This window comes from Zeus faber (genome assembly GCF_960531495.2).
Source record: "Zeus faber genome assembly, chromosome: 16".
Taxonomy (NCBI): domain Eukaryota; kingdom Metazoa; phylum Chordata; class Actinopteri; order Zeiformes; family Zeidae; genus Zeus; species Zeus faber.
In genome coordinates, this window is record NC_137202.1 from 31,316,801 (window position 1) to 31,326,275 (window position 9,475).

The following is a 9,475-nucleotide window of genomic DNA, read 5'->3' on the forward strand; positions in this document are numbered from 1 at the left end:
TTCTCCATTACATCCTCTATGTGGTCCTCCATGATGTCCTCCATGACATACACCATGTCGTCCTCGATGACTGTTTTCCATGACGTCCTCATGACAGCCCTCCATGACGTCCTCCATGACGGTCCTCCATGATGTCCTCCATGACATCCGCCATGAAGTCCTCCATGACTGTCCGCCATGACGGTCCTCCATGACCGTTTTCCATGGCGGTTCTTCATGACATTCTTCCATGGCGTCCTCTATGTTGTCCTCCATGACATCCACCATGACATACGCTATGATGTCCTCATGACAGTCCTCCATGACATCCTCCATGACGTCATCCCTGACGGTCCTCCATGACATACGCCATGTCGTCTTCCATGACTGTTTTCCAGGGCGGTTCACCATGACATTTTTCCATGACATCCGCAATAACGTCCTTATGTAGTCCTCCATGACTTCCGCCATGATGTCCTCCATGACATCCGCCATGACGTCCTCCAAGACAGCCCTCCATGACGTCCTCCGTGGCAGTCCTCCATGACATCCACCATGACTGTACACACTGTATATACTGTAATACTGTAAATACTGTAAGTTTCGAATGTCATGACATCCATGACATACGCCATACATCCTCCTCCATGACGTCCTCCATGACGTCCTCTATAACGTCCTCCATGTCATCCTCCATGACGTCCTCCATGACATACACTATGTCGTCCTCCATGACAATTTTCCATGACAGTCCTCCATGACATCCGCCATGACATCCTCTATGTCGTCCTCCATGACGTCCTCCATTACGTCCACCATGACGGCCACCATGAAGTCCTCCATGTTGTACTCCATGACGTGCTCCATGACGTCCTCCATGATGTCCTCCATGACAGTCCTCGTTCCCAATGGTTGCATGGTGCGTTTCATTCCCTGTATCAGCTGGGATCCAACATGGCCGCCTCAGTACGTTTCATTCCCTGTATCGGCTGGGATCCAACGTGGCCGCCCCCAGTGCGTTTCATTCCCTGTATCGGCTGGAATCCAACATGGCCGCCCCCAGTGCGTTTCATTCCCTGTATCAGCTTGGATCCAACATGGCTGCCTCAGTGCATTTCATTCCCTGTATCCGTTGGGATCCATCATGGCTGCCCCAGTGCGTTTCATTCCCTGTATAAGCTGGGATCCAACATGGCCGCCCCAGGGAGAGCCCTGCAGCTCCAGCCGAATCCTCTTAACTGCATCAGCCTCCTGCTCTTTACTTCATTCCTTCCTTCCTTCCTTCATTCCTTCATTCCCAACTTTGTCGGCCATGTTGTGCACGTGTCCACACTATGCTCAAACAGCGTTTATTTTGCGACTTCAACACTTCCACATTGAGAGCAAAGACCTTCTTAGTGCCTGGTTAGCCACAGGCGCTCTAACGCACAGAGAACTGGATGCAATTTTATTTTCTTACACAAAGTAGAAATGCCAAACTGGTGTGAAAAAGAAACTCCCACAATGCATTTCACCTTGCACACCCAAACTGCAGCCTTAGGGTGAGGCCAGGGCATTGACTAGGCTATTTATCATATTATTATCTAACTACTCGTTGGACCCCTCCTACTGAATCTGAATTTAATTTATATTCTATTTGAATACTTATTTTATGCACATTTGTATTTATTATAAGTGCAGTGTTTTCACTGCCTGTTGGTGCATGTGACAAACTTTGAACCTGAAATTTAAGTTAAAACCATTAAACGCTATGCAATGCAATGCAAAATTTTTTGCATTATAAATTCATGATGGAAAAACAGGCATTGCCATGATTACAATATTTATTTCCAGATTTTTTTTTACTTAACATACCGTGAAATGAGTCGCTTTGTAAACTCCAAAGTGTTGAAGATGGAGTTTCAGTTTAGTTTTAGTTTCAGCTTAGTTTCATATTCGTTTCAGTTTGAGCTTCGTTTTAGTTTCAGTTTAATTTCAGTTTCAGTGGAGATGGACTGAACCTGGTCATAGGATTCATGTCAAATATATCATAGTAAATGTTCTATAGGAAACAGAGGCGGGACCATCAGATGCCATCTTGGATTAATTGCATCAGAACACGACAAGACGCCACCAGGGATGAAATGTCACCTCCTTCCTCCTCCTCCTCCAGACACACTAAGGAAGAGGAGGAGGAGGAGGAGGAGGAGGAGGAGGAGGAGGAGGAGGTGGAAGAGCTTTGGAAACTACCCCGTCACTTCAGCACAAAGAACCAATCAGATCAGATCCTCCACTCCAGACAAGAAATGGATTGATCTGAAGGTAAATGGAGGTGAATTCAAGATGGCAGCAGCAGAACATGGACGCTATCTGTAAGATTGTTTCTCTTGAGGATCACAGGCATGTCGATCACTAATCGCTGATCAATGGGGATAAAAAGCTGAGCTGCACTCACATGATGCTGCCGTCCCACAGAGCGCAGTACGGGTTCAAGGTCCCCTGGAGAGGAGGGGTCAGAGATCAGAGGTCAGCACTGACACACACGCACATGCACACGTATGCAAGCATGCACGCACACGTACACACGAATGCACGCAGGCACGCATGTGCACACACACACACACACACACACACACACACACACACACACACACAGATGTCTCTATCTCTTTGTTTTATTCAAATTATTAATGACCAAATGCTGGAAGACGAAGACGAGCTAATATGAAGGTTCATACCTGGATTAGATATGGGACTGTACCTATTATTATATTTATTATTATTACATATTGGTGTGTGTTATTATGTATAAGGAGTATAGATACTGTACTATATATATGTTATTGACTGCCCTTACGTTGGCCAGGTGAGCCAGCTCGATCTCCACGTGTGATGCTGTGACCTTGGGCTCCGGACGCACGGTGACAGCGATGATCTTGGAGTTCACCACCGTCTGGTTCCTGGGTCACAATGATATCACAATATCATATACACTGTGTATACATTATATATAATATTTTATATATAATATATACTCCGTATATATGATATCACAATATCCTATACACTGTGTATACATTATATATAATATATATAATATTTACACAGTATATATGATATCACAATATCCTATTCACTGTGTATACATTATATACCGCACAGATACTCCTCATTTAACAACCTGCCTGTTTAATGACCGTTCAGACTTAGGACCAGCTCTCTGATCAGTCTGTATTGTACACTGTGTACAATACCAACCATCTCATCTCATCACCCTTTATATATTATATATACTATATGCACTATATATACTATATACACTATATGCTATATACTATATATACTATATACACTATATACTATTTTCACTATATATATTATACTATATGCCCTATATATACTATATACACTGTATACACTATATATATACACTATACTATATACACGATATATACTATATACACTATATATATTATCCACTATATATACTACATTATACACACTATCTGTCCGTCCGTCCGTCTGTCTATCTATCTATCTATCTATCTATCTATCTATCTATCTATCTATCTATCTATCTATCTATCTATCTATCTATCTATCTATCTATCTATCTATCTATCTATCTATCTATCTATCTATCTATCTATCTATCTATCTATCTATCTATCTATCTATCTATCTATCTGTCTGTCTGTCTGTCTGTCTGTCTGTCTGTCTGTCTGTCTGTCTGTCTGTCTGTCTGTCTGTCTGTCTGTCTGTCTGTCTGTCTGTCTAATATCTCTCTAGTGCTTGAAGTGGTCCAGTACTGGTATGCAGTCCTGCTGCTTCTTCCTTTTACTCTTTGTTGTACCGGGACTTTTTTTTGAGGCACTTCTCACATGCTGCCGGTGTCCTATTCATATTGTAAAATAGATCATATTTTATTGAGCGGGAGCACTATTTTATTTTATTATCATGACAAGCTGCTAGCTACGGCTCGGAGTTGCCGTGATGTCATTGACCATACAGGGACATGGACGTAGGATTTATTTCGATCGTGGGCGTCCATGTTTGCACTTTCTATTTGGCACTTTTTTTGGTGTTAACAGCTGGATTCACTCATTATCTGTTCCACCAGTTCTGTTCCATCGTTGGTTCTGGTTCCGTTCACTCTGCTGCGGGTGGATTACAAACTCCAAGTTAATTTCGGGTCGAGATGCAGCAGGAAGTGATGCTGCATTCCAGGGGTAGAGTAGTAGAGTAGTTCAACACAACATTAAAAGTAGCTTTTATGTGATGTAGAGTATAGGAGTAGAGTAGTTCAACACGACAGTATACGTAGTTTTTTATCTAATGTAGAGTAGAAGAGTAGAGTAGTTCAACACTAAAGGAGGCGTAGCTTTTTATGATATAGAGTAGAGTAGTAGAGGCAGTGGTCTTTTGACTAACCCTCATACAACTCTAAAGCAGGAGAAGCTGCCTTCTTTATCCATTCCCCAAGTAAATGGAACACTCCACCAAGGGACCTGTGAGGACCCCACACTGAATACTTTTAAAAGCAGGTTAAAAACCTTGCTGTTCGCTACAGTCTATGACTGACTGACTGACGTCTGCCTGTCTGTGTCTGTCTGTCTGTCTGTCTGTCTGTCTGTCTGTCTGTCTGTGTTGCTGGTGCTGGTGCTGTGGCTGCTGCTAACCATAAACCTATACTTAACCCTCACTTATCTTATGGCTAAAATTAAGCATCTCCAACCCTATACCCTAACTAAAACATCTCTAACTTTATACCTCAACTTAACCGTCTCTAACCTGAGTGACTTCTCCAGTTCCGGTGAGAGCTACCACTTCCGGTTCCGGTGACTTCTTTGCGTGTGCGTTGCTGTTGTATTTTTTGCTGTTGTTTTTTTGTTGTTGCTGCTGCTGGAGTTGATGTTGCTGCTGCCGTTGTTTTGTGGCTGCTGCTGCTATTTCTGTTGCTGTTGTTGTTGTTTCTGTTGTGATATTACAGTGAGAGGATCAAGAAGGGTGTGTTTTCGGAGAGAGAGTCAAAAGGATCATCCTCCTGAGGTCAGAATGAAAAACTTGAACCGTAATTTAGGGACGCTAATTAAAGGACCGTGACTGGATTAAGATGAGATGGTGCACACAGTTGAAATTTCCGTTTCCGGTGAGGGCTACCACTTCCGGTTCCGGTGACGTCTTTGCTGTGCGTTACTTCGGTGAGATGAGATGGTACACACTGTTGACTCAATACAGATGTGGAGATTTCTGGTTCCGGTGAGAGCTACCACTTCCAGTTCCGGTGACATCTTCACTTGTGCGCTGTTGCTGCTACTATTGCTGTTGCTGTTTTCGTTTGCTGCTATTGTTTCTGCTGGTATTGTCGCTGCTGGTGTTGTTTCTGCTGCTGACCTTATATCTAAACTTAACCATCCACCATGACTGGATTAAGATGAGGTGGTGCACACAGTTGAAATCTCAGTGTCTGGTGAGGGCTTCCAGTTCCAGTTCCGGTTCCGGTGACGTCTTTGCTGTGCGTTGCTTCCCTGAGAACTGTTGACTCAATACAGATGAGATTTCTGGTTCCAGTGAGAGCTACCACTTCTGGTTCCGGTGACGTCTTCGCTTGTGCGCTGTTGCTGCTGCTGTTGCTGCTGTTATTGCTGCTGCTATTGTTGCTGCTCGTATAGTAGCCACTAGTTGTTATTGCTGCTGGTGTTGTGGTGCTGCTAACCTTATACCTTAACTGGTGTTGTCGTTGCTGCTGCTAACCTTATACCTAAACTTAAACATTTCTGACCTTATTCATTAAACCTAATCATCTCGAACATTATACCTAAACATAACAATCCCTAAATGTATACCTAAACTTAACCATCTCTAACCTGAGTGACTTTACCGGTTCCGGTGAGGTCTTTGCATGTGCGTTGCTGTTGTTGCTCCTGCTTTGGTTTTGCTGTTGGTGTTGATGTTGCTGCTGTGGCTGCTATTTCTGTTGCTGTGGCTGTTTCTGTTGTGATATTACAGTTAGAGGATCATAAGAAGGGTGTGTTTTCGGAGAGAGAGTCAAAAGGATCTCCTTCCCGAAGTCTGATTGAAAACTTGACCCATAACTTAGGGACGCTCATTAAAGGACCGTGACTGGATTAAGATGAGATGGTGCACACAGTTGAAATTTCCGTTTCCGGTGAGGGCTACCACGTCCGGTTCCGGTGACGTCTTTGCTGTGCGTTACTTCGTTGAGATGAGATGGTACACACTGTTGACTCAATACAGATGTGGAGATTTCTGATTCCGGTGAGAGCTACCACTTCCGGTCCCGCTGACGTCTTTGCTTGTGCGCTGTTGCTGCTACTGTTACTGCTGCTGTTGCTGTTTTTGTTGCTGCTGTTGTCTGCTGCTGGTATTGTCACTGCTGGTGGTTCCAGTTGCCGCTAACCTTATACCTTAACTGGTGGTGTCGTTGCTGCTGCTAACCTTATACCTAAACTTATCCCCCGCTTACCTTATACCTCAACTTAACGTAACCTTATACCTCGACTTAACCATCTCTAACCTGAGTGACCTCTCCGGTTCTGGTGAGAGCTACCACCTCCGGTTCCGGTGACGTCTTTGCGTGTGCGTTGCTGCTGTTGTTGCTGCTGGTGTCGATGTTGCTGCTGCCGTTGTTGTTGTTTCTATGGCTGTTGTTGCTGCTGTGGTTGGAGTCGCTTTTATTGTTGTTTTTGTTGTCTATTATGTTGCTTTTGTTGTTGCTGTTGTTTCAGGGGCATTTTTTTGTAATGACCGGCTGACAACTACATTCTCTCTTTTTTGTATTTCTTTGTAAAGCGCATTGTGTTGCCCTGGTATGAAATGCGCTCTATAAATAAAGTGTGACTTGACTTGACTTGACTAGTAGAGTAGAGTAGTTCAACACGGCAGTAGACAGTTTTTTATGTGATGTAGAGTGGTAGAGTAATTCAACACCACAGTAGATGTCGTTTTTATGTGATGTAGAGTAATAGGGTAGAGTTGTTCAACACGGCAGTAGACATGTTTTTTTTATGTGATATAGAGCAGTAGAGTAGTTGAACACCACGGGAGATGAAGTTTTTATGTGATATAGAGTAGAAGAGTAGTTCAACACGACAGTAGACGTAGTTTTTTATGTGATGTAGAGTAGTAGAGTAGTTCAACACCACGGTAGATGAAGTTTTTATGTGATGTAGAGTAGTAGAGTAGTTCAACACGACAGTAGACGTAGTTTTTTATGTGATGTAGAGTAGTAGAGTAGTTCAACACCACGGTAGATTAAGTTTTTATGTGATGTAGAGTAGTAGAGTAGTTCAACACGACAGTAGACGTAGTTTTTTATGTGATGTAGAGTAGTAGAGTAGTTCAACACCACGGTAGATGAAGTTTTTATGTGATGTAGAGTAGTAGAGTAGTTCAACACCACAGTACACGTCGTTTTTTCATGTGATGGAGAGTAGTAGAGTAGTTCAACACGACAGTCGACAGTTTTTATGTAATGTAGAGTAGTAGAGTAGTTCAACACGACAGTAGACAGAGTTTTTTCATGTGATGGAGAGTAGTAGAGTAGTTGAACACCACAGTAGACGTAGTTTTTTATGTGATGTAGAGTAGTAGAGTAGTTGAACACCACAGTAGACGTAGTTTTTATGTGATGTAGAGTAGTAGATTAATTCAACGCGACAGTAGACATTGTTTTTTATGTGATATAGAGTAGTAGAGTAGAGTAATTCAACACGACAGTAGACAGTTTTTTATAGTATGTTGAGTCGTTCAACACCACAGTAGACGCAGATTATTATGTGATAGAGTAGTAGAGTAGTTGAACACCACGGTAGATGAAGTTTTTATGTGATGTAGAGTAGTAGAGTAGTTCAACACGGCAGTAGACGTAGTTTTTTATGTGATGTAGAGTAGTAGAGTAGTTCACCACCACAGTAGACGTAGTTTTTTATGTGATGTAGAATAGTAGAGTACTTCAACACCACGGTAGACGTAGTTTTTTATGTGATGTAGAGTAATAGAGTAGTTCAACACCACAGTAGACATAGTTTTTTATGTGATATAGAGTAGTAGAGTAGTTCAACACCACAGTAGACATAGTTTTTTATGTGATGTAGAGTAGTAGAGTAGTTCAACACCACAGTAGACGTAGTTTTTTTTTCTGATGTAGAGTAGTAGAGTAGTTGAACACCACAGTAGACGTAGTTTTTTATCTGATGTAGAGTAGCAGAGTAGTTCAATACCACGGTAGATGAAGTTTTTTATGTGATGTAGAGTAGTAGAGTAGTTTAACACCACAATAGACGTAGTTTTTTATCTGATGTAATAGAGTAGTTCAACACCACAGTAGACGTAGTTTTTTATCTGATGTAGAGTAGTTGAGTAGTTCAACACAAGTTCAACAAAGGGAATGTTGTTCCCGTCAGTGGTCGCTGCTGCCATGTTGCCTTGGCGGCTCTGAAGTTCCAACTTAAATGGCTGTTCCTTTATACTTTTCCAAGTACAAGGTTGGATTTTTCAGAATTCTGACTTCAAGGGAACGCAGCATCAGTTCTTCTACAGACATCCAACCCAAACCCTAACCCTCGCTTTGATATATTTATTTATTAAAAAGCTGATTAATAACACCCTCTTACTACTTTACTCTACTCTACCTTATAACACATCTGACTAATGGGAGTACCTCCTATCGCCTTCCATCGACCTCCTATCCCCTACATCCTGTCTCTTATCTCCTCCTTTCTACCTCCTATCTCCTACTACCTTTACCTCCTACCTCTACAAAGTTCAAAAGTTCAAAGTGTTTTATTAGTCAAGTGTACAGTACAACACAAGGTCATTTGGGACAATGAAATTCTTAGGGCATGACAGGCAACAACTACGTAATGGGCATGAAAAGATAAAATAACGAGGCAAAGATAAGGAGGAAATAAAAAATTAAAATAAAATAAGATATAATATAAAAAATATAAAAAAGTGGGAGTCGAGTTACAAATAAGGGCAAGAGGTGGCAGTGTATGTACATGAAATAAAAATAAGAAAATAATCCGAAAACAGAAACTAACAATTGGACATTGTAGCAGTTCCAACAGAAATAGGTCAGTCTGTTGCACAAGATATTGATATAAATATAAAGTGCCGGTGGATATCTACGTCATATATCCTACCTTTCAGTCTATCTCCTACTCCCATCTCCTACATCCTATGTCTAGCTCCTTTCTCCTACCTTCCACATCCTACATCTACCTCCTACCTGCTACTTCTGCCTCCTATCTCCTAGCTCCTACCTACTTTACCTATCTCCTACCTCTAATCTAGTTCTCCTATCTCCTACCTTCTACCTTTACCTCCTACCCCAACCTCCTATATCCTACATCTATGTCTACCTCCTATGTCCTACATCCTTTCTCCTATCTCTCGCCTTCTATCTCCTATCTCCTACCCTCCTTCCTCCTCCCTCTACCTCCTGACACTGGATGTGATCAGGGAGTTTCTTACTTGGGTGCAGGGAGCATCA

At 42.2% G+C, this 9,475-nt stretch overlaps 1 protein-coding gene across 1 annotated transcript in view; it reads right to left on the reverse strand.

Annotated features, from left to right (window-relative positions):
- adgrb3 (adhesion G protein-coupled receptor B3) overlaps positions 1-9,475 on the reverse strand; it is a gene marked incomplete at its 5' end in the record, with an annotated part of 129,221 nt that overhangs the window by 24,705 nt on the left and 95,041 nt on the right. The window contains 3 exons of the mRNA XM_080016869.1: positions 2,414-2,457; positions 2,816-2,918; positions 9,457-9,475. The exon at positions 9,457-9,475 is cut by the window's right edge and continues 60 nt beyond it. Of these exons, the coding sequence (XP_079872995.1) occupies positions 2,414-2,457; positions 2,816-2,918; positions 9,457-9,475 (166 nt within the window). The remainder of the gene's footprint in view (positions 1-2,413; positions 2,458-2,815; positions 2,919-9,456) is intronic.